The sequence below is a fragment of the Apteryx mantelli genome, chromosome 1 (assembly GCF_036417845.1).
Source record: "Apteryx mantelli isolate bAptMan1 chromosome 1, bAptMan1.hap1, whole genome shotgun sequence".
NCBI classification, from domain to species: Eukaryota; Metazoa; Chordata; class Aves; order Apterygiformes; family Apterygidae; genus Apteryx; species Apteryx mantelli.
In genome coordinates this window covers 129,764,445-129,790,567 of record NC_089978.1, presented here as the reverse complement: position 1 = coordinate 129,790,567, position 26,123 = coordinate 129,764,445, and the positions used below count along the sequence as shown (strand labels likewise).

Genomic DNA, 26,123 nt, shown 5'->3' with positions numbered 1-26,123 from the left:
GACCACCATCCCCAGAGCTCTGAAATCCTGCTTGATGGTCTGCAGTTTGCCCTTGGTGTCATTGGCACCCACATGGAAGAGCAGCAGTGGGTAATAGTCCGAAGAATGGACGAGCCTTGGCAGTCTTTGCATGACATCTCTCACACGAGCCCCCGGCAGGCCACAAACCTCTCTAGACAAGAGGTCAGGTCGGCAGATAGATGCCTCCGTCCCCTGTAGCAGGGAGTCCCCCACAACAATCACCCGCCGCTTTTTCCGGGTGTTCCGGCAGGGCACAGGGTCTGTTGTCCCGGTTACTTCCCTGGCAGCCATGCCCATCTCCTCCTCATCCTGGAGGGCACTAAACCTGTTCTTCAGCTTCAGGTCTTCAGGAGGAGTAGGAGCCTTTCTCCTCCCACGAGCAGTGACCAGTTTCCAGCCTTCTTCTATGATGTTATGATGTACCATTTCACACGGCACAGAGCCCTCTGGCAACTCCACTGCTGCAGGGGGTTGGGACTCCCGAAGCTGCACAGTCTCCGAGAATACCCTGTCTATCTCTTGCTCTGCTTCTCGGATGCTGCGCAGCCTACTGACCTCCTCCCGTAACTCCCTTACCTGACGACACAACTCGTCAACAGCAGCACACCTCCTGCAGGAGAGCTGGCTGCCAGCCCAGGCCTCCCGGAGAGGCCCCAAGCACTCCCTGCAGCCTGAGACCTGTAGAGCTGCATCTACTGTCAGAGGGCCAGTCTGGGTCCAAGCCTCTGACACAGCAACTCCAGCAGCCGCTGGGGAACGTGCTGTGCGGCGTGTCACGACCATATTGGGGAAGTGTACACCGCAGGGAACAGAAATGAAGGTCCCTTCGCACGTCCCTTCGCACGCCCTTCTGCGCAAACTGCTGCGCAAACTGCTGCGTCTGTTCGCTGCCTCTGTTCGCTGCGCTCTGGGAGCTGCGCTCTAGGCCTGGCTCTTATATAGGCCTCTCCCTAGCACTGACTCACAGGGTGCTTGACCGCCCAATCAAGGGCCACTGGGATCAAAGGCCCCAACCCCCTCTGGTCAGGGGCAACCCAGAGAGCTCGTTAGCAGCAGCCACTCCTAGCTGGAGCTTTTCCCACGAGATTTTCCCAGGAGAAGTCAAGGCCTCCTGCAGTTGTCCTTGCCTAGCTTCCCCTTTCCTGTTCACAGCGATCACCTTCTAGGTCCTCGGGGGTCCTCAGAAAGCCCACAACTTCCACAAGATCCTCAAGTTCTAGTCAGAGCCCAACCACTGCTGCGCAAACTGCTGCGTCTGTTCGCTGCCTCTGTTAGCTGCGCTCTGATTTGTTCTTTATGTCTATAGTGGCTAAGACAAAAATAATGGCCTTAAATTGCAGCAAGGAAGATTCAAGTCATACTTTAGGAAAACTGTTCGAACACTAAGGATAGTAAAGCACTGGAACTCTACTCCTACTGGAGTAAAAGAAGAATAGATTCCCAAACCTGTTCATGGGTGCAGAGTCACACCAATAAAGAGCACCTGTGAAAATCCAGCCCTATCTTTTCCTCCACAGATTCTCACCATGTTCCCCATAGCCTGAGACCCAGGGCACAGGAAAAGGTTGTGAGCAGTGTCCTGGGAGCATTGGGTGTACAGCAGGAGGCAGCTTTGCCTCCCTACCTTGTAAAAAACACTGCTGTCATGCAGCAAGGCCCTTCGCCAGACTGCTAGGGTATATGAAAACCTGCATCAAAGCAGTTATAAATTTTAGACGTAGCAATGAGATTTCAACTCACCCAAACATCTGGTAGAAGTTGGAAAAGGAATTGCTGGTTTGCCTTGCTGAAAAAAAGGGGAAGGCTTGTCTTTGCATGATAATAGGTGCAGTGCTGTTTTTATGCTGAGTTTGCATGTCTGGGGATGGTTTTCCCCAAGGATGGTTCTGAAAATTACCTGAATGAAAAAAAAAAGGCAAGAATGATTGTGTAAGGGACAGAGTTGTCAGCAGATTTCGAAGTTCTTGAAGTCCCTATCTCTGATGCCAAAGGCAAATGCATACAGCTGGCATCCCCAGTGTGTGAGACCAGCCTGACCTGGCTAATATGCTACAGCAAACCTGTGCCTGTTTTGTGGGATAATGCTGCCATTTCAGGTAGCAACATGGGAACTTAAGCTCCAGAGATGGGGCTTAACTACTGCTTTTACCCAGGTCCTCAGAGCCAAGGACAGCAGCACAGTCCTCACAGACACTATCTGAACTCCATCAAACAACTTAAGCACTTATGTGAAATGGCCAGAATTTCAGAAGCGATCAGCACCCACTGAGCAGAAAATATCTTTTGGGCAGAGAGTTTCTTTGGAAAATCTGACTGCTCTCTTAGGAACCTGAATGAGAGCCCTTGTGTGCTGAGCTTTTTTTGAAAAACTGGTCCTTATCCTTTAAGGGTTGGGGGACAGTTTCTTTATATACGCAGAGGCATGCAATCAGGGCTTGTGCTTTGCATGCTGCCAAGCAATGCTTGCAGCCCTCTCAGGGGAGGGAAAACTCTCCCATCACAGTGCTGCTAACATAGTTTATAGTCTTCCCAGGAAAAGCCACAGTCTGGTTTCTGAAAGAATAGCGTAGATATAGTAATCCGAATATTTTATGCTTCCCCGGCACCTTTTGTCCAAAGATTCTAATGTGTTTTACATACATTAACCTCCCTACCCTTTTCTGACCAGCAGGTGATGGGGAACAGGGTTATTAGCCACAATTTACAGAGGGAGAGCAATGGAGTGACTCACCCAAGGTCATACAGTGAATTAAAAGCAAGGCCACAAACCTCCCCTGACTCCTGCCCCTGGCTGTAACCCTGATGCTCAAGTCACTGCTTTCAAAACTGTGTTAGAGAGGCAGTGCAGTTTAAATGTGTCATTTTGTATGTACAGTAGATCAGGGGTTTGTAATGATTGTTGGTCTCCGTGGATCAAATTACACTTTGTTTCTCTCAGTTTGACTGTGTTTAACTGCAGCTTGTTCGGGGTGGCTGTTGCTCTGAGAGGCAGAAAGAAATTATTCACAGTTTTGTGTGGCCAAAAGATTGCTGTCAGAACATACCACTACGTCTAGCAGCTACTCCTGAACCAGCCCGTCGGCCAGAGCCTGACTAACCCCCCTTGGTACTCAGCCACCACACCAGTGAACTCACTCTGGCCTCATGTGGTGGAGATTTTGCTTCTCGGTCTCTGGTCTGGACAGTCTGTGGGATAAAACACTTTTCTACCACTTTTATGCATAATAGATTTCAGATTTTCAGATCCCGAGTTTACCTTAATTAAATAAAATAAAGTATCTTGCTGATATGGCTACTGAAGTAACTTCAGAATAGCTCCCCAAATAGCTGTTGTTTATTTGCAGAACCCCTGCTGTGGTTGTTCCTCCATAGCAATTAAACAGAAGACTCCCTAAATCTATGTGCCTAACCAAACCACCATCTGCATTTTTTTGTCCTACCAGGCAGAGAATTTGAAGGCGAGGAAGAGTACCTGGAGATCTTAGGAATCACACGAGAGCAATCGGGCAAGTATGAATGCAAAGCTGCCAATGAGGTTGCTTCAGCAGATGTCAAGCAAGTCCGGGTCACTGTGAACTGTGAGTACATTGCAACTGGAATGGGTCGATGGGGAGAGCTTTGCTCATGGGTAGGGCTGATTTTTGGAAAAGGAGAAGCCTTTTCCAAGTTCATATAGTATGATCGGAAATGTGGGGGGATTGAGGAAGCTATCTGAAATCAGAGACTTATTCTAGGGTTGTTTGTGTGTTAAACTTGGTAATATATATGAAAGAAAGGGGGAGAGAGGGAGAGAGAGAGGTAGGGAGAAAGAGAGAGAAACTGTGAGCTATCCCTTTCTCTCCTCTCAGAAATGCTAGCAATGCCTTGTTTTTGTTCACTGATATTCAGGAGAATAGTGGCTTGAAGAGAAGCTACAACATGGCAGCAAGAATAGATAAGGGTTCAGCCAGCTCAGAGCAAACGCTCTCTTGCCTGCACCCAGTCACGTAGGCAGTGCTTACCTGGGTATCACACCCCAGGGACCTGGGGGAACGTGCATTAGAGGTATCCATTAATGAGAGGGTGCAAAAACTTTACTTTTATTCCAGTTTTAGGTTATTAGCATAAAGCCCCCACTAAGAGAGACCGACCATGCACCTATGCAATACAGAAAGGGTCTTAACCAAAGGGGACTGCTGTCCACCTAAAAATGCTTACAGGCACAATTAGATATGTGGCTCACCTCTACACCCCACACTCATAACCTGGTATGAATCCAAGCCCTGTGTTGCTCTTGTGAGTGGGCCATGGATGGCATTGCTGGTACATGCATACGCACATATCTGCTTTCACTCTGCAGGCGTGCTCTTCTGACAGTGATACATATTTCAGACTGCTGTTACTCTTATAATACTGTGTGTTTGGATGTCCACCTCAATATTTGTATGGTTCATATTTGGCACTGGAGTAACTTAAAATAAATATCCCTAGCTGCCTGCTCTGTTTCCTTGCTGGTGGCTAATACCTCTACAGCAGGGATGAATGAATGGGAGATGTATCTTCTCTTTGACCTGCTTAGTTTACACACCAGAATATTAATCTAAACTTAAATTGGAGATGATAAACATTAGTACTAGGGAATGTAAACAGACATGTTTCAGAGTGCACATGCATCCCTTTTAGCCATCCTTGATTAAAGGGTAGCAATCTCCGGGAGCGGGTTAGGGCAGAGAGCTGACAGCAACAAGTCTTTCAGCCCATCCCAGTCTAATTCGCTACCTCATGTTATTTTAGCACCTTTTCATACCATTCTTGCTTCTCTTCTCTTTCTTTCCCATTGAGCCATGCCATCAGATCAACGTGTATCTTGCTTAGAAGTAAAGGTTGCTGGCATCTCTTTTGGGCTCTCTTCAGCATCTTCAGAATCAACACCATTTGTTAGAATTGTCTTAGAAATTGTACAGTGGCTGTTTAATAAAGGCTGCTTCTTGGGCCAAGTTCTGCCATTGATGTGACTTTGCCACTCCAGATTAATTTATTGTGTTAAACAGATCCATTTGGCTTTACACAGTTATCCATTCAATGCAAATGAAAGCAATAAGGCCTAGCAGCAGATTTGCTGAACTAAAGCTATTGAAGTTTTTTTCTGTCAAAAACAGCTGAGTTTATAAACTTTAGACATTCCATAAGAAGCAAATAATATTTTCAAATATTTCTGTGAAACATAATTTAAATGGTGAATTTAACGTGGTTGAAACAGATTGTCTGTATAAAGTCAGAATATTGGCTTTTGACTTTGTTTCAACTCATCATAACTATTCTATACTAAGATTTTAAACATTTTTACTGCTATAGCATAATATAATATGATATAGTATCATAATATTAGTACATAGCTGAATTTTGAATGTGAACAAATGATCATTTCCTTCAGGACAGATCTTTTATTTCTGAATAAAGTGAAAAAACCCTGAGGTCATGAGGGCCATGCACAGGAAAAAATTCAGTCCTGTTTGGGAAATGGCAACTAGACATTTGCATACATCTTTCCTTATCTTGCTTTCTTAAACAACACCACAAGGAGTTGAAATTGTAAGAATTACAGTAGGCTTGAAAAATGGAACCTGCCCAACTTCAACAGCTTCCTGGCCATCTCTTACCATCCACTGCACTGTGGAGCATGCAGTTTGTCAGCCCGACTGCAGGAGAAAGCATCAGCTCTTTGCTTTGGTCTACATCACCATCTTCAGGCTTTGTGAATAATGGCCATTTCACATTACAGATAGGCAAACTGAAGCCCAGAGAACACTTGAGGGCCCTAAGAAGAACCCACTCCTGGCTTCTCCCACAGCATGCAACTAAACACAGAGCAGCTGTTTTCTGAATACAGTATATTAATTTGTGCAGGGCCCCCACCTGTGCCTTACCACTTCTTGTGAAGGAGTGCTGTGGTGAGGAGACTGCTGTTTGCTGAGCAGTCAGTGTCATCAGGGACGGTAGTGCCTTAACGAGAAAGGTAGCTGCTGAGGTTTGGCCTGTCCATCCACCTGGGCTGTTTTCTTTAGAAAGCCCAGGACCATGGCTGCTACAGGGACTGCTAAGAGAGAGAGGCTCAGCTTGCTGGTGGGAAGCAAAGGAGCGAATGTTCAGAGCACTAGCCTAGTGCTGTCATCTTCTAGACCCATAGAAAGGTACTTGTTCTTTCCATGACTCATCTCATGCACTGGATTCACTGAAGTGGAAAAGGGCTGTCTCACTGCAGATAGCAAGAATATACACTACTCAAACAAAAAAATCAAAGAAGGATGCTTAAAAACATCACTTTCACTATCCTTTTATTACCCCTCCTTCTTCCTAAATTAAAATATTTACTTGAACCCGCAGCCTTTGAATGTAGGATCCTATTTATGTACACTTATTAATATTTATGATGTTAGGGGGCGCACTGCAATATCCCTGAAGTCCTGCATAAAATCCTGATTAAGGTCAGGAAAGGGATCACATTGAGATGGTTAGTGTGTTCACAACAAGCTTCCTTTCCATATATTTTCCAGACTGAATTATTATTTCTTTGACTGACTCAGTCCATTTTGATTCTTTTTTTGGGGGCCTTTCAGTGCCAGGACAGATACATGAGAAGGAGCTATACTCTGTACACACAGAGTGTGCTTTATGCTGACTTGAGTCTCAGCAAAGTAGCCATTTGAGTTGCATCCCCAGAATCTCAGGATATTCAAGTACTAGTGATGATAGATAAGACACTTATTCTCTGATCCCTGTCAGCAGCCAGCTGGAAATAATTCTGCCTTTTAACTTGTAAAACTTGTTGCTTAACATTTTGAACAGGGGCTGAGAGTGAAGGCACCAGAGGCTGCCCTACCTGGCACTGAGCCAGCATTGAGACCCAGCTCCAGCAGAGCATACTGATATCTTTTCCAAGTTTTGTTTGCCCGTACCGCAACTCTCAGGCTTCAAATTAACTGGGGGATGGGAGCACTGTGCTGTGCTGAAGACAGGCTTCAAGCACAGTGATCACAAACAAACCCTACTGGAGCTTGTGAAAAAGCAAAATGTTCAGGAAGGTTTGGGCAGAATTTTAGCCCTAGATACCTGAGGTAGGCATATTAGTAATTGGTCTGTTTTTCAGAGCTGCTGATCACCCATATGAAGCCCTTCCATTTTAGCCATGAATGTATTTCTGCCTCATATGTGTGCTCTTGGTCCTTTCCTTTCTTATTATAGTTTTGACATTAGACACAGAAGTTGTACAGAAAATAATTTTTCACAATAGTGTTTAATTCCTAGCTTCTTCCATTTACATCTACTGTCTTGCTTTTGCCCTTCATGAAGTCTTTCCCTCATCTTCTTCTCTCTGATGAGCCTATGTGAACTAGGGATGCACAAGTAAATACCCATAAATTACAAAAGTCCATTGTTAACCTTAACTCTGCCTGCTTATGCCTATGTATTTATCACAGAGCCTTATTCAGTGCCACTGTGGAGAAGCATGAGTAAGGAGTGGTGCTAATGTACTGTATTAGGGAGAGTTCAAAGAGCAGGTATGCTCTAGAGGCAGAGGGGAGAATGAGCCACAGAAAGCAGCAACTGTGGGCCTCCATCAGCCCAAATGGTTCACATGAGAAAGCCAGCCCGGAAGTAGTTTCACTGTTTCCTTCCACCTTCAAATTTGTGAAATGAACAAGTATTTCTTTCCTGCAGACCCTCCCACTATCACAGAGTCCAAGAGCAATGAAGCGGCCACAGGACGACAAGCCTTGCTACGGTGTGAGGCGTCAGCAGTGCCCACACCTGATTTTGAGTGGTACAGAGACGACACCAGGTAAGACCATTAGCTATCCTCTTCCTTTCTTTCCTTTCTGATCCATGAAATAGGGAATCCTTAGAGAATCACTTCTTGTCCTCCTCAACTCTTCTCCTCAAAGAAATTACTCTCCACAAACCACACAAGTCATGATTGTCCCATCAGCTTAGTCAAAGTTGACATGTCCAGGGCTGAAGGAGGCGATCTCTCTTTGAACTAGGACACTGAAGGAAATGTTGAGGATCGGGCTCTTACCTTTAAGTCAGTAATGGGCCAATACACAATTAAGACATCAAAAGGGCTTTCCTCCTGACAAAATTCATGCATTAAATAGCTCATGATAAAAATGCAAAAATAGGCAGTGTTAAGTCTCCAAGTAGGTAACACCACCCTAGCTGCCTTCATCCAGGGGAAGGTGCTGCTGAAATGTAAGATTCTCCCACCCATGTGACCTGAGCCACCTGAATTTGCATATGAGCCGAATATGAGAAACTGGATCTGTCCTTTATACCTGAGCACTTACCTTGCATTAAAAAGGTGGCTTTATTAACCTGGTTTTCAAGCTGATCCATGTGCACAAGCTCAGAGGTGACTTGGTTTTTCTATGCACATTCATTAGAACACATTAATTAGTGTCTTCTGCTAAAAGCCTTTTCTCCAAGTGTAGGCTAGCCCCCAGATGACCACTTCATTTTCAAGTGTCAGCCAGTGCTAGGTAAAGGGCTCCTCTCTTTCCCCCAGCTTTTCTCCCCACCTGGCTTCTCCACTAGTTACCAGTGGCATTTCCCTCCACTGCACTCTTTTTTCTGTTCATTCCCTCCTTCTGCTTTCCTTCAACAGTTTCCTTGTTTGGCCTCCTTCGTCTCACCTCTCCTTCCTGCCTCTCCCCATCCTCACCCATCAGCTGGTCTGAACTACTTTGGTTTACCTTCTACTGGGCAGTGATTTCCTCCCCAATATAACTACCATTGCACTGCACACCACTTCTGCTGTCTTCCCAGGATAAACAGCGCCAACGGTCTGGAGATAAAGAGCACGGGGAGCCAGTCTCTGCTGATGGTGGCCAACGTCACTGAAGAACACTATGGGAACTACACCTGCGTGGCTGCCAACAAGCTGGGAGTCACAAATGCCAGCCTATACCTTTACAGTAAGTATGGGAGAGGGTGAAGGGATGTCCAGGTCTCTCTCACAAAGACCAGGCTATGTAGTAATTACATAGTGACACTGTGACTCAGAACTCAGGAAAACATCCACTTTCCAACCCCCACAAACCACCAGCCAGGACCTGACTTTCAACGCTGTGCTTGAGGTATTTGCATGTTCATAGTCACAGCAAATCACAAACACAGCCTTTGACTGACTTTTTCTGCTGAAGTCAAATGTTGTTAAAATAATAAAAACTGTTATTTTAACACATGGAAACAAAAACTCCTTTAGAGTGACAGCCCCTTTAATAAGGAGACAGAAAGCCAGGGCTTAGAGGGTCCATGACAGCTGAGAAATAACAAGTGATTCAAAGAGATGGAGAGAACTAGCCACCGAGCCTGAGGAGAACAAGGGAGAGTCAAGAAAAAGAAATGAGTTTGAAAATGAGAGAAAATGGAAGGGGAAAAAAAAGGCTGCAAAAGTGGGAAAAGATAGGATGATTTAAAGGGACATACCATAAGGAACATTGGGAAAAAGGTAATCAGCAGATGAAATATGGAATAAAATTCCTTGGATCTCATTCTGCTGCTTTTCAATTAGTGAGTTTATTGCAGTAAACTTTAACAGACAAAAGTTGGGACTAGACCAAACTCTAGAACAGAATTACTTGCTAGTTCTAAATTTTGCTGCTGATTCAAACCTGACTCTAAATAAAGCCCCAGCCCCTAACCTCCCACACATACCTGTATAAACTGTGGAGTATTCAAAACCCAAATCTGGATTCCAAGTCTGAAACTTGGGCTCAACTTTGGCTGCACATTGTTATTGCCTCCAGAAATAGGCTGCAACAGAATGAGCCACTCAAATGGTCCTACAGACACAGAAGTGAGTGGGGGGCTGTATTCCTGTGACAATCCCAAACTGAATTAAAACACCCAGGCCATGACTTTATAAACAGAACAAAAGATAAGATATGCAAAGCAGTCTTATTCTGAGAGGCAGTTTAGTCTAGTTTCTGCTGTCTGTGGTTACACTACTCAAAGCATCAGGGGAACAGTTTTGGGTTTTTTTTAAAGGACATCGTGCAGAAGGACAAATCCACTGGTATTCTGTGTCTACCACCTCTGGATTTATTTCATTGCGGTTTGAATCTTTGCAAAATTGAGGTGTATTCCATGGAAGGTTTCCCCCACCCCAAAGGATAGATAAGGACAGTATCATAAAGTAAGATATCTTTGATTTCCTGTAGCATTAGGGCGCACAAACAAGGCAAATTTCTACTTTGAATGTCTTTCTCACCCTGATCTTGTGACTCTCATGAGATTCAAATAAAATCCTCAGGCAGCAATCTGGAACACAGTTTTCAAATACTGCAGATTTGTTCTTGCTGATATTAATAATAATGCTAAGTTTAGAATTATTATTTGTGGCTGAATTCTAAACTTGGACCTCTTTATTGGTTGCTCTTACACAGATGAGCTGAAATGCATCACTGAAACAAAATATAAGATGAAACTCTATAATGTATGTATGTGCACGTGATTTTAGATAGGGGGTTGGTTTTACTAGAAAAGCACTTTACATGACTTCAGTACTTCACCTCTAAGGATCTCAAAGGATTTGCTAGCAATGAATATTTTAACATCACAAGTTATTTGGAAATGGGTGAGTGTTATTAGCACCATTTTGCAGTAGTAAACTAAGAAACAGAGTGAAGAAATGATTTATCCATGATTGAATGTCAGTGGCAAGAGACCCCAGGGAGATCTTGTGAAGTTACCATTACCTATTCTGGGGGAAACATGGCAACTATTAAAGATGACTTGTAACAAGGAAATAAAGAGAGTGGTGCTATTTTAGCTCCCTTCTGATCCGAATGAGGAAAGCTTTCCTTCTTTCAAGTTATTGGGTTTTGTTTATCATTTTTACCTTAGACACTGAAGTCCTGTTTATGCTGGAAAACACTAGAGAACTTGTGAAGTAGCAACATCACAAGAACCAAGAGAAGGGAGGTTCAGGAGCTGAGAGAGATTTGCTGATTTTTGTCAGATTGTTTCTAGCTTTTATTTTTTGTTGCTTAGTTAACCCCAATTTCTTCACTATTCAATGTGAGGAGAGAGAAAACCGTTACGAATATTGTTTCAAGAAATCTCTGTTCTCCTTTCAGTTAGTGTGGAAGAGAGAAAGAGAGAGAAAAAAAAAAACAGGAAGACTAGAGTTGCTATTTCTGAGGTTACAAAAATCAGGGAGGAGATGAGTGAAGGGAATCAAGCCTTACAAAGGGAGCAGCCCAGAAAACTATGAGCCCAGCTGGAAAAAAAAATGCTTTACAGATCACACAACAGCTGAAATAGCAGGCAATGCACACTCCCAGCCACACACCCAGGCAGGAGGAAAAAGCAGTGCCAAGCTTTTGCAAGGTACAGCAAATACTTTGAGTGATTTTTCTTCCCTAGAATCAGGTGGACTGAATCAGCAGGGAGGGATTTTATTTCTTTTCTAAATAGAGAACAAGCTTACTGTAGGGCAACATCCCACTGGGGAGGCAGACACAACGTTGGTTCCTCAATGTCCCATTGCAGTGAAAAAATGGCAGCAAGTAGTGAAGAAACAACCAGAGAGTTAGTGATGAGAACTGGCTGAATGGCAGAGCTCAGAGGGTTGTGATCAGCGGCACAGAGTCTAGTTGGAGGCCTGTAGCTAGCGGTGTCCCCCAGGGGTCAGTCCTGGGTCCAGTCTTGTTCAACTTCTTCCTCAATGACCTGGATGAAGGGACAGAGTGCACCCTCAGCAAGTTTGCTGATGATACAAAACTGGGAGGAGTGGCTGATACGCCAGAGGGCTGTGCTGCCATTCAGAGAGACCTGGACAGGCTGGAGAGGTGGGCGGAGAGGAACCTCATGAAGTTCAACAAAGGCAAGTGCAGGGTCCTGCACCTGGGGAGGAATAACCCCAGGCACCAGTACAGGTTGGGGGTTGACCTGCCGGAAAGCAGCTCTGCGGAGAAGGACCTGGGAGTGCTGGTGGACACCAAGTTAAGCATGAGGCAGCAATGTGCCCTTGTGGCCAAGAAGGCCAATGGTATTCTGGGGGGATGCATCAAGAAGAGTGTTGCCAGCAGGTGGAGGGAGGTGATCCTCCCCCTCTACTCAGCCCTGGTGAGGCCACATCTGGAGTACTGCATCCAGTTCTGGGCTCCCCAGTACAAGAGGGATGTGGCACTACTGGAGCAAGTCCAGCGAAGGGCTACAAAGATGATTAGGGGACTGGAACATCTCTCTTATGAGGAAAGGCTGAGAGAGCTGGGCCTGTTTAGCCTGGAGAAGAGAAGGCTGAGAGGAGATCTTATCAACGTGTACAAGTATCTGAAGGGAGGGTGTCAAGAGGATGGGGCCAGACTCTTTTCAGTGGTGCCGAGCGACAGGACGCGAGGCAACGGGCACAAACTGAAACACAGACGCTTCCATCTGAACATGAGGAAAAACTTCTTCACTGTGAGGGTGACAGAGCACTGGAACAGGTTGCCCAGAGAGGTTGTGGAGTCTCCTTCTCTGGAGATATTCAAAACCCGCCTGGACGCGATCCTGTGCAACATGCTCTAGGTGACCCTGCTTGAGCAGGGGGTTTGGACTAGATGATCTGCACAGGTCCCTTCCAGCCTCAACCATTCTGTGATTCTGTGATGAGGTACTGGCATCTGTGCCTTAAGTGGGGGGCAAAAGGGGAGCTAGCAAAATGATACGAAAGAACAGTTTAGCAATAGAGAAAAGTGGCAACTTCCAGGAAATCTCTGCTACCATTGAAAAACTCTTAGAGAGACTGAGTTTCTTAGATGTCTATGCCATAGACAGAAGATGCATTAAAATACAAAAGCAGCCCCCTGGAGCCGTATGAATAGATCACTCGTGATCTTTGTTAAGAAATGCTGCAGCAGTATTGCCAGCTGTAGGTGGAGAGCTTTATACCCCTCACTCCTGGAGACTGAGTTTATAGCAACATACAAATGACCATACTGAGTTAGAAGAAATGTCTGTCTTGCCCAGGATCTGGTCTCCAACAGCGACCGGGAACATGTTTGCAGAAAGAGCATGAAGGTACTGTTTGATGATACAACTGATCTAAAAGCTTGCTGCCATCCCTTCATCCCTGTTCCATATGCTCACCCTGCTCTCTGCCACATGCTGTCATTGCTTCCCTTACTCTGGTACTCAGTGATGACCCACTGAGCCAGTTCAACAAGCTAAACCAGCAAAAACATAACCAAGCTCCCCCACCTCCAAAATAACCCCCAAAGCTTTCTTTTGTTTTAGTGAGCTGAATTAGTTGAGGGAAGGGCTGACAGCACCAGAGTCCATGAAAGAGAGGGCACCATACCACGCATCTGGATATCAGGAGTTGGAAGGCAGGAGCATGTTTTTCAGCATCAGTGAGCCATTGGTTCATCTCTGCAGTAGCCTAGGAACATGATTTGTAACCCTTGCAAGCAGAAAATACTGTGAGACCTAGGAAAAGGGCAGTAACATTCCTGCGAGAGAGGACCTCTGTGAAAATTGTCCAACAGAGAGGTCAAACCAGGGCTGCCATCACAGAACAACAGAGATGAAGCATAGTGCCAAAAAAGGGAAAGCTTTTTTCCTGAGTGTATTATGAGGGAAGGAACTTGTTTTCTTTTCATTACAATAAGCTAACAGAATGCTATGGGAAACATTAGGAGCAAAGCCAAAATTTCTGTCTCAACCCATGCTACATCAAAGTATAACTATGTGCACATACACACCAGACATATCTGCCATACAAGCATATACATACATAGGTTTACACATGCATGAATTTTATATGCACGCACCTGTGCAATGCTGTAAGCAAGCACACGCATATACACAGGTGCACAGAAGTGCGGACAGCACCTGATGCATTCCAGCAAGGCAGAAAAAAGAAATGAAAGATGTTCCAAATTAGTTGAATTCTGTCTCCTGCAGAGCTAGCCCATCCCTGAGGATAAAACAGGAGACAACAGGGCAGTGCTGCACATCCTCGTGCACTCCTGCTGGCTAAATGGTCTCAATTATAGGAGACCGCCACCTCAGCAGGTCCCTTGCCACATCCTCTGCAGCTTGCATCCTCTGCACCCTTCAGTGAGTAAGGAAATCTGGAGATGAAGCAGCAGCTGGCAAGGCCCGTGCTGATTAGAAGCAGCAACAGCCAGGAGCCCACCACTGTCTCCTCAAGAGGCTTCAGGTATAGTTATCATTTTAGTCCAGCAGTTATAATCCCAGCAACAAACACATTCTTAAGAAGAGTTGGTGCTTGCCTCTAATGTTATTATTTGGTAGAGCCCAGCACGAGAGCCAGGTCTGTGCACATACTTACACCCCTTCTCTTAACTCTCTGCCCATGCTTTGTTGCACATGAATATTTGTTTATGGTGGTTGCTGCCAGGGTTTGGAGCTTAACTGTGACTGAAATATAAGGCTCTCAGTGTAAACTCCAGGCTGTCAATAACGGGGAGACACAGAAGAGGAGAGAAGGTGGTTAGGGTGACAGCCAGATGGGGCAAGGCTGAGACACTGCTAATGAGCCTGGGTGGAGCAATAAAGGCAGCACGCAGCAGGCTAGGGGAACAGAGGTAGAGACCTTGAATAGAAAGCAGCATGATAATGAGGCCATAGTGCTTTGCTTTAACTGCTTATGCTGTGCAGTCTGCAGCCTGCTGTGCAGGAAGAAGGTAAAGGGGAGTTGAGTTATTTAACCAAACTAAATAACAAGGAAGTCATGTCAGCACAACAGCCTGCTTTCACAGAACAATAGTCCCCTGTTGCTACATAAACATAGAGATCCAGGCTAGCTGTGTATTTTCTAGCAAGAGACAATCTCCCCTGTGCCTGCTGTGGATTCAAACAGCTCTATTAGCACCATGAGGGCGGGAGATCTGCCATTGTCACAGGAACGGGATTGACCAGCTGTGTCCCCATGGGCTCCAGCTAGTCAGAAAGCAGCTCCTTGTAGCAAGGGTGCTATATAAAGAGGATTGTCTCCAAATGGTTAGGACTAGGTTGACCAGAGAATAATAGTTGACTACTGATGTAACCTGCCAAGCACTATGTCCATCAGTGGTGATCTTAGCACTGTTTCCACAGGTAAGCCAGGAGGCAACTCGTTGCTCCAGGCTTATCAGCTTTTGCTAAGTAGCATGTCTGTACAGCTATATTGACTACCTAAGGGCAAGCCTCTGAGTAGGAATTTGTCTCAGCCAGGACAGGGTATCCAGCAAGCTCCGAAGGTAATGAAGGGAAACTCACTGATTAGAGACAGGTCTAGGAGGGGCTTGTATTCTTGTTTCTGCTCCTGGTTGTGCAATTCAGCATTTGACCCTGGGCAAATTGTTTCTTTGCTCTGTTAATCAACTGCTCTATTTGTAAAATGGGATTAACACTACCTTTTACCTCAGACTGGGGTCTCTGATTCCTGATTTCACTCAGTGTCTGTGCAATACTTTGAGATCCTGGCATGGAAAAAGCAAAGTATGAAGCCAGCAATAGCAATTTCCTGCTGTGATGTATAACAAGGATGCATTGTTAAAAACATATAATCAAGACAGCAGATTCTGTACACAACTAAAGGTTGATGGGTCTGCAAAAACTATGTTCCTGTAGGAAGACAAAGGCTTAAAAGAAACACACCACCCATGAGGATTCAGCTGGGTGAATATTCCCATGCTCACATTTTCAAGGGACCTGTCACTCACAAGAAATCCATTGTGGAGAAGGTTCAGTGGAAGCAGTAGCTACAGGTGGAGGACTTCCACAGTTCACCTCTCTGCCAAAGGCTAGCTTCCAGCAGAAGGTATAGCTGAGAGGAGCTGTAGGGTGATGACATGAGCTCCCCGTGCTCTTTGAAAGCCAGAGGGATGATGTAGCCTATCAACTCCAATTAGCTTCACTGCAAGTGCTTAATTCCTCTTGCTATGCAGGTATTATTTGTTTAGTTCTTCAAATTACTTCTCTCTGACTCCCAGTCCCAGAGGATGTTGACGTGTATTAAGTATGTTGCTAGCAAAATGCTCTGTATAGGAAACCTGCTCTTGTTCATCTGCTTTGAAGATGGACAACTCCATCAGGTTTGTAACTGCTGCTTGCTTGGTGTGAAAAGTGGCTCATCCTTTTCTCCTGCATGTTGCTTATTGTTTTTTTTCCCCCCTTAGAACGAGTTTTACCCACACTCCCCAATCCTTTTCCAGGTCAGTATATGTTTTATGTCAAAGTAGCTCTCTAGCCGGGTCATTCTCCATCATCCTAATAAATGCTAACACTTAGAGATGGGTATAATGGTTCAGAAACGCAGGAAAATAAGGGCTGTCCCTTCTCTTCTGCATGTCATTTGCTCCCTTCTGCTCACTTCCTTGTCCTTCCCCTTCCCCCTCCCTTTCCACAAAACCAATCAGCTGAACAGGAGCAACCTTTAGCCAAGCTTTGAGGCTCTGATAGTGTGTCCTCATCCAGATCCGGACAGCCTTCAGTGAGGTTCAGTTTGTCATCAGACACACTCCTAATACATATTCCAGTCCTAAGCTATCTTTGCTTACATATTCTGATCTGGATGAAAAGCATAAGCAGACCTAAAATCTTGCAGAGATGGTGGAGCGAACAAGTGAGCAGCTAAAAATTAAATTGCTACCAAGAGATTTTCACTCTAGTTGTGCAAACTATTCACAGTGAAACATCTTGTTCTCTCATTCCTCTGTCAAACACACCCAGATGTGTCTGTTACACAGTACTGCATTTGAGGGACAGAGCCTGAAAAGAAGCACAAGGCAAAAGCATGTAAGATGGTGAGATGCTACTGACTGGTTTGTTCCAAAGAGAGGAGGTATGAAGGCAAAATGGAAGTGAAAGTCTTGAGTATTTTTCATGTCTCTGCCACATGCTGCCCAAGTATGTCTCAGGTCCAGGCAGTATGGCCCGGACTTGCATGAGATTTGGAGTTTGGATGCAACCTTGAGATTCTGAAAGAGCCCGGAGACTCCGCAGTTCCCGAAATGAGGCTATGTCCAGGTGTTTGAAACTAAATCAACAATAAAGCAACCAGTCCCCTTAGTCACTTAAAAAATGGTTGCCTAGAGCTCCTTCATATCTTTGTTTTACCACCATATGGTGAAGATATTGCTACTCAAATCACCGGGATGTTCTGAGTCCTAAATAGTTAATGTCTGCATAGAGCTTTGAGGTAGAGTGTCATTATGAACCCAGGTTGTTTTGCAAAAGGGCACCTGCCCAAGTATAGCACCTGCAGGTACTCCCATGAAAAGAACAATAAATGCTGGGTGTTACATCAGCTCCATTTAACTATTCTGCATTTTCAAATGAAGCTCTGCTCTTGGCAACTTATTCAGGCTCAGGATGTAGCCACAATTACCTATTTAAAAGGCAAATCTGCAAATACAATTAAAGAAAAGTACCTTAAAAAAAAAAAGAGGGAAAAAAAAGAAATCAAGATACCATTAAAATTAAATCCCGGAGAGTGATTTGTAAATAACATTCAAGGAGCTGAGAAAAGGAGTAAAGTAGACCATTGGGAACCTAGCATGGAAAAATAAATCCAATTAAACAGCATTATCATATGTACTACAAATGAAACTTGTGCTTGGATATGAAATTAAAGTTGCTGAGGCTGTTTGGGATGTAAGGTTTTGAGGAGTTTTCCTAGCTTGGGTGTTCTTTTTAAGCCAAATTTCCAATAGCAAATAATTTTGTCTGATGGAAAACCCAGGGCTCTTTCTTTTTATGATTATTTTTATTATATATCCTTAAATTCCACAGACAGGCAATGTTCATTTTTTTCATAGCCAGCTCTGTTTACAGCTGGTTTTGAATTAGTAGCCCATTAAGGTAAATGATAAAGCAAAAACTACAAGTGAGCAAGGCCCAGATTTCCATACCACATGCCCCTCCTAATCAGGCTGCCAAGGCCATCCTGCAGAGCTTTAGTCAATCCTTTAAAACACTCTCCTCTCTGCCTTTGAAGTTTTTTTTTTTTTTTTTTTTCATTTTGCTGCTTCCTGTTCTCCTGAGAGCCAGTCCAAGAACATCCTGGTGTGACATGACTTCTGCAAGGAGTCTTCAGGAATTTGTGATGCCAAATGCTGGGATATCTCCAGTGAACCAGGACATGCTAAGAGGATTTTGCAAAGGGGGAAAGTAGAATTTAAATACTCCAGGCCTCATTTGTTTTTTGAAAGCCCCTAGCAGCTTCCTTAATGTGGGCATTCAGTGCAGATATTGGCACTTATCTCAAAGTTTGCTTTTCCTTTGCTGCTTATCTTCAGAGAAACCTTAGGCCTGAAGTTTTCTTGTTTGACCTTTTCCCCCAATGAGTTTATGTTCTGGGACGCAGTCCTCAGCTCTTAAACAAGCCTCTCCTCGGTGACCAGAATCATGTCCTGCTTCTTCTTCCTGCCTCAGTTTCATTTCTCTAAAGCCTCTGTAACACTTTCCTGCCCTGCGGGGTTTTGAGCATTAATTTTAAAAAGCAGGTGTTTGGAGATGAAGACCACTGTACTCACAATAAGCATTGCTATCATTAGCTAGCTGATGTGGAAACACCTTGCTTTCAGGCAGGCTAGAGACTCAGAAGAAGCCTGTTCTACTAAATACATGGTATTTGAATTTGATGAGGCTGTTTCCTAGAAGGCTGGTGGAGCCCAGCTGATTCAGCTCTCAGCTGTGCACAGTTGTGCCTGGTAAACTTTCCAGCTCTCTTGATTTTGCGGCAGGGCATTCAAAATGCCCTGAAATGTCTTCTGGGATGATGTCATATCATTACATTTTCCTGCCTGCATTGTAACATCACATTGTAGTGAGAAGACACATCAGGCTGTCATGATGGGGACCTTACTGCATCATCAAGTGGCTTTTCAAAAGAGTTTCCTCTGGAAAGGGAGAACTTGCACATTCCCCAGAACACCTGCCAAGGTCAGGGCCAGTGGGATCTCTGTTGAGCCTCAAAGACATCTGTTGCAGTTATGGTACTAGCTCCATCTCAGTCCTCTGTCAACCCTCACCCTCAGCCCTTTGAACAGAGACTCCCCTGTGGTTAGTACTCAGTGTCCACACAGAAATGACTTAGCCAGACTGACAGGTTTCAAAACCTGTAAGTCTACCTGGCAGGAATTTTGTGACCAGGGTTTACCACAGATTAATCAATGGCTTTCTCAGACTGAAATATGGCTAGCTTGAACACACCAGGAGCTCTGCTGGGAGATGCTTTGTGTCCCAGTGAGTGGCAGCATCCAGAACCACCTGGAGTAACTTGCAAGGGCATCAAGCATGCAAGCAGATCTTTGGGACTTGGTCAGACAAAGTCCAGTTACAGTCATCAGCAGGATAACAAAAGATATATAGCAGTAGTGTGTAAGTAACTGGCGGAGGGGGAAGGAAAAGGAAAATGAGCAGTCCTGTCTTTCTGCCAAAAGGCATACTGATCGGAGAATGACCCTGGATGGACTGTAGATCATAGCTAGTCTGCATTTAGCTGTAGCCTGTACTGTCAGTAATGCCTTCATCAGGAGGGTGGGAGCTGGGGGAAGGAAGGAAGGAAAGAGATGTTCATTTGGGTCTGATGACCAGAGTGGAAAACACAGAGAGAGTCTTTTTTGTAATACCCTCTGAGTCCTCTTCCCCGCTTCCCTCCCCATGGAGGTCCTAGCTGTGAAAAGAGAGAATTCATCTGTTGCAGTGATCACCTCCACCCATCCTTGCTCCCCTTTCGCTTCCTCCCATGCATGCCCTTACCGGTTCTGCTCTGCAGACTGCTCTCCTGTGAGCTGGTTCTGTTTTGGCAAAAGGTAAACATCTAATTATTTTGAAACTTAGGAGAGAAATGTGGGGAAATACATCAGACTGTAAAGGGTTAACATATGAGAGGGCTTGCTGATTAGCAAGTAGCATCAGAAGAGCTGACAGAAATCAGTCATCTCAGTGCAGTGTGGCCAGTTAAGGAACCCAACCATCTCTGAAATCCTCTCTCTCCCCACTGACACCAAAATTTGCTTTCCCAGAGGGAGTCCATGAAAGGGTCAGTGAAAACCCAAGCCTTCACAGCCTTTAAAATGATTCATTATTTGGTAGAGCTGAGGAAGCTGTAGCATAAACAGGCCAAAAAGTCCAAATTTGTCCTACTGTGATCCTGACACAGAAATGACAGCAGACAAAATTAATGGCTGTAGGGACCAAGTATAGGAGTGCACTTTTGGAGCCATTTGTGTGTCAGGTATTTCCCTAAATTCTCAGGCATTCAAGAGCCATAGTTCAGTTGTACTCCTCACTGTGTAGTGATGTGTACTTGACTACTTAGAGAGAGCGTGCCCCTCTCTTCCCTGAATGCTGGCTGATCTTTGGGCATCGGCATTTGTGGCAGAGCTCAGTTATAATGCCCGTTACTCTGAACAGAAAGCACAACTCAAGGCTCACCCTGCTGCCTGCTGATGGTATCCAGCCAGATTTTCCAAAAAGCTCATTCTCCATTTGGTGAGTGCACAAGGGCATGGCTCTGCAGGGTGGACACTCAGCCAGGCCAAGCTTCTCTTCTTGCTTGGGGTGAGCATTCATCTCTGCCAAGCTAGTAGGCACTGCAGGCTGGGATCACGTTGGGTGCTGAGCTTGCTGGGATTTCAGGCCAAGGCAACAGGATGGACAAGATAGAATGAAGAGGAAGGCAGACATCATATTATTTGCTTCTTGCTCCTTCATAGGTATTGAGCAAGTGGTAACATTTTATCTTATTTTGACCATGTGGTTAAAAATGAATAAAATCAAAGCCAGAGGTGATGATAGTGTCTTCCAAAAGGGGTAGTGGGGATTTGTTGGTTTTCAGCTGGAAACACCACCTTACAGAAAAGAGAAATGACAAGAATTATTTCTGTTTCTATGGCTACTAACATTGCTTGGTATTTTTTGGATAGCAATAGACAGTTTCTGTTTGCTGACATTGTTTTAAAAAAAAATAAAAAAACTGTTTGCTTCTTCCCACAAAAAAGCCAAAAGAAAAGAAACTAGCTTTCTTATGAGAAAAAGGGAGAGAGAGAGAGAGAGAGACAGACAGACACAGAGAGAGAGAGGGATGGCTTTATTGCTTCATCTGTTTCTGTACTTTTTGTTCATTAATTTTGAGAATGATTTATTCCAAAATGAGCCATGGATTGCATATATTTGCATAACCCTCCCCAGTAGCAATGCTGTGGAGAATCCAGTGAGTGAGGAAGAGCACAAGCAGAGGGTAAGAACTGAGACTGGAAGTCCCAGAAAGATATTCCTCAGAGCTGGGCCCTTGCACTGGGATAGCAAAGACATTTCAAGGTCTCTTTAGTCACAGGTGTGGCTTTATATGGTTGCAGCACACAGGACAGCACTGCAAAATAGAGGTCCAGGTTCAGCTGCTGGGTGGGAGCGTGGAAGCTGGGTGAAACCAGGTGGGGGAGAATGTGCACAACTGCACTGAAGAGATTAGTAACAAACTCATGGAGGAGCAACTGCAACGGAAAACCAGTTGTCAGGAAGAGACACCAATAGCGTTGGAGCTGTATCATGGACAGATTCCCCTGCAGAGCAGCGCTCATGCAGATGAAAACTTTCCTGAGCCAGATATCCCCAGCATGGAGGATGCTTATAGCCTGATACCATCTGTAAGTTAGATGAGCTTCTGAAGCCACCAGCTGAACCTTCCTCCTTCGAGAGGAGCTTATACCCACTGCACAGCAAATGTACCTAAATCCTTGCTCTCTCCCTCTCGCTCTTCTGATTTCCCTTGCTCAGCTGCCAGCCCAGCTAACTGGAACTCAAGTGTAGAGGGCAGCAAGGAGGAAGGTGAAGAACAGCCACTGTTTCCTTGATTTAATCCTTAAACACACACAAAAAAATTCTCTCCCTCAAAAGAAAATGGCCAAAGAGTAATTTCCACCTTCATCCTCCTCACCCCCTCTTTCCATTTCCACTGAAAACCACTCAAGAATTTGCCTAACAAATTGGCCTTCCCCTCTGGTTATTGTCCCAAGTGAACAGTCTCTCCATTCACTAACCCATGACGGTAAGTCGGTTTGGGAAGCAGCAGGTTTATCTTCCCAGCTCAGGCGTTGCACCGGGCCCGCTTGTGAACCAGTTGCCATTCAATGCCTGCTCTGCTGTTGATAAAGCGCATTACACATGGCTGGGCTTGCATGATTAATACAGCTGTCTAAGCGCTCTCTCTAAAAACAAAAACAACCAGGAGAAGGGAGGTGCGGGATTTGAGAGGGAGGGAGTGCACAGGGTGAAAAAACAACCATTCCATAGAAATCAGGCTTGCAGAAAAAGCTGAGTTCTCCTGGCAGGCCTGCCCTGCCATGGGCAAGGAGGCCTCTCAGTAGAGCTCCTGAGCAAAAGGGACAGGCCTATGGGCACGGGGAGCGAAGGGGAATTGCGCTTGGCCCTTCCTCACCGTCACCTGCATGTGCCGCTGAGGTTTGGGGAATGGATCCATGGGCAGGAGCAGATGTGTTGTAACCAGCATAGCCTCAGTGAGGTCCAGCCAGGCAGCCTCCACGGTAGGTGTCACAGATAGGTGCGCACACTGGCACACGTGTACATTCACGGGCCAGACCACTGTATGCACCAAGCACGCACACCCCCTGCTCAGAGGTGCATCCCACGCTCATGGAGCAATTTTCGGGCACCCTAGAGCATGTAAAGGATGAACAGAAGTGGCTGTGGGCCTGCCTCTTTTCCATTGCACCTGACTCATTCAGCTAACGGCCAGTTCAGCTTCCTGTGTGATAGTTAATGTTCCTTTTTGAATTGATTAGTCTGGGAATGGGCTGCAGGAAGGCACAATGGCTCTGCTCCAGCGTTACTCATGCCTGGGCCAGCACACCAGCATTAAAGCCATGCTTCCACTTTTGAGGCTTTAAAGTGAGCAGGAGTCTCACTCTGGAGTTACACACAAATCTGCACATCTGTACTTTGATGAGAGCTACAGATGGCACAAGTAATATTTGCTTAGACACCGCTTTAGAGACATGCACTAGTCTATGGGCCCGGCTTTTTTCTGATGACATCTATAATTCACTGAAACACTGAGAAGTGCACGGACTTGTTTATCTGGCTCCCATGACATGGACACCATGTTTCTCACTGTTCACAAGCAGCCTTTGTCGAACGCTGGCTAAAACCTCACCTGCAGTTCGTTCCATTCCTGCACCATGAGGGATGGGGTCAAGGGACCTTCTGACCCCGCAGGGGTGGCCTCTGTGAGGATCCGTGCAAGGGGTCCACTGAGAGGAGCAGTGGCCATGAGGAGACCTCGAGGACAGGTTGGGGGGGGGGCACGTCCTGCAGTGCTGCTCTTGTAAACCCTGCACTAGAGGTACTGGAAGGGAGGGAAGGAAGGACAGGGGCAGCAATATGACTGAATTGCAGCCCAGCACACTGCCAGCCTGAGCAGGTGGTCGTGGTCTTCAGAGGTAGCAGAATAACCTCATACATGCTGGTCATTCTCCACCCCGATTTAGTTGTCCTCCTGCTCCCCTTCCTGCAATGACCCCCTTCCCAGACATCCCCCTTCTGCATTTCTGCTCATAGCCACCCATCCCATGTTGAATACCCAGAAAAGCATGTGGAAAACCACTGCAGGGACAAAATGGGTAAACAAACATACATAAAGCTGATGAAAATATTAATTTTTCAAGAGGCTCAAGAGCTTCTGATTAGCAAACTGGCTTCCTAGGGACGTGTGCGCTCAGGTTGAGAAGGGGCTGTGTTCCCCTTAGCTGTTTGTTCCCTAATGAGAAGCCAAACTGTATGCTCTTGTCACCTTTGGTCTGCTGAGGATAGGGAGCAGTGCTATACACGTGTGCTTGAGGTCTGAAGAGGGGAGGGATTTCCATATCCTCAGAAAGTGTAAGCAGAGAGAAAAAGCTTAGCTCTCCCCCATGAGCCTGTGCTACACATTTTTTGGATCTTTTGCTTGTAGGATGAGAGTCTTCAATGGATGGTTTGAAGACAAGGGAGTTGGAAGTAACTGATTTTGTATCAGTAGTTTACCAAGTGTTTTTAAAAAAAAAATCTCCTGCAACTATTCAGAGAATGAGAAGGGTGAGAGACTGTTTTTTTCTCAGCTGTGAGAAAATATTGGAACTTTTTGATATCTACAGAACAGATCCGGTAATGAAATACTTTGAAACATATTTGGTCTTCTAGTCACCACGAGCCTCATTGATCAGGATAAAAGTTCAGTTCTAGAATAGCAGTACTGTAAACCAGCTCTAGGATAACTGGTGTAAGTGGCCATCTCTTGAATACTATGACCTTCTTAGAAAGAGACTGAGAAATACAATCACAGGGATAGTCTTTAGGCCTCAGGGAAGGATGGGTGAGCTCCGTTACAGAATGAATCTTCACTAAGACATGAGGAATGATAGATGAGTACTTACAACACCAGGAATGAGCTCCAAAACATGGGGAGGAACTGTTTAATGCTAAAAAAACATGAGCAAATTCTGGAAGACATTAAACAGTGTGCTAAGATTGAGCGACACCAGAGACATTTCCTTAATCTTGTTGGAGACTTGCTAGAAGGCATCCTCTCTAGTTTACACAGTGGAACTTCTTCTTCTAGAAAAGCCAGGTTACTGCCAGTGCAGTAAGAGCCAAATTTTAATTACAGGAGCAGAACCCCTACCAGTAAAGACCCCACAGATATTAGCTGGTAGTGAAAACAGGGTACAAGCGAGTAATGAGCAAAACAGTTTGAACATTAAGAACAGGGAGTGCAAATCATGTCGTCCTCTCCAAAGGGGAGGGGGAAAGAAAGAAGTTAAAAAAAAAAAAAAAAAAAAAGCCAGACGAACCCTAGTAAGTAGAAGCTGCTAATCCCTAAAGCCTCAGAGTAGAGTGCAAAGCCTTGGAAGAAAGAAATTAATAACTTTCAAAGTATGACCTTGAAAATGGAATTAACAGTATTCCTTCTTTTTAAGCCTTCATGATAATAAAGATTTCATCTTCTGAAGCCCTGGCAAGAGAGTCAACAGACTAGAAAAATGACTTCCTGCAGAGGAGCTGAAAGCACAAAACCTCAGACCCCTCCAGGCCCCGGGGGAGTGAGATGAGAAAGAGAGACCTGTATGTTGCATATCCCCTTTTCCTTGCTCCTTCTTCTTTAGTGATTTTTTTTCACATACACCCCCCTCACTTTTGGTCATTTCTTTTGCTCAAGAAGCACAACTCCCGCCTTCACTTTAAGTAGAGTTAGCCTGTCAACAGCCTGGAGCCCAGAACTGCTCAAGGTGAAAAGCACTTTGAAAAAACAGCATTCCAGCTCCACATGGGCTACCATCGCCCCCGCTTCCTATCACAGACAAGTCCTCCTAGCCTGTCCCATGCCTCCCCTTGGCCTCACCCTCAAACAATGACTGATGGGGGCTGATTCTCCTCTCATGCTTGGTTTTGCCTTGTGTTCTCTGGCAGGATCTCAAGGGCAGGTTCACCAAACACATAAGGAGCCTGTAGCTTTCTGATGCCCTTTGAAGTGTCTCTATGGGCTCTCCTCCATCAGTGCTGCAGACATACCAAGTCCTGGACTCCTGTTAATGTGAATAAGAGAAGAATCAGGCCCCTGCTGTCTCTTTTCCTATCTCCATTTTGTTTTTCTCAGATGAAGGGGCCCAAAGCCTAGTGGGAAATTCCATATTAGTGAATGTGAATCACATAGGACACTTCTGTGTAAGCAGGTGGGTGATTTTTCCCTTTAGGTATGAGCCAAGAATGTATCTGCTTCTTGCTTACAGCTCAAACCACCCTTTTTAAAGGTCTATCTTGTGAATCCTGAAAGTCATAGGTTCAATTTCTGGTGGCAGCGATCATGTTGTTTACAGCATTTGGATGCCTGGCTCTGCGCAACCAAATGGATTTGCTTGTAGGTCTGGCCTCATTAGTCTGTTCAGCAACAGTTACGTGGCATGACAGATCAACCTCTGTGGCTCCTATCCTGTACATCTCCACTGCTTGCAGACCTCATCAGATCTCTGTGTACCCAGGCAGCTAGTGCTGTCAGTGCTGCAAAAGGGAGCTAGGAGGAGCAAGGGGACAGAAGGAGGGATCTCTGTGCAGGGAAAGTAGAATTGCTAGTT

The 26,123-nt window shown here is 45.3% G+C and overlaps 1 protein-coding gene across 3 annotated transcripts in view; it reads left to right on the top strand.

Annotated features, from left to right (window-relative positions):
• Nucleotides 1–26,123, top strand: part of LSAMP (limbic system associated membrane protein) — a 325,690-nt gene that overhangs the window by 290,270 nt on the left and 9,297 nt on the right. For 2 of the 3 annotated variants that reach the window (XM_013950181.2, XM_067301979.1), the window contains exons 4-6: nucleotides 3,465–3,599; nucleotides 7,720–7,840; nucleotides 8,824–8,972. In XM_013950181.2, coding sequence (XP_013805635.1) covers nucleotides 3,465–3,599; nucleotides 7,720–7,840; nucleotides 8,824–8,972 — 405 coding nt within the window. Of the gene's footprint in view, nucleotides 1–3,464; nucleotides 3,600–7,719; nucleotides 7,841–8,662; nucleotides 8,799–8,823; nucleotides 8,973–26,123 lie in introns of those variants that run through there. The other variant, XM_067301987.1, reaches the window with a different exon arrangement.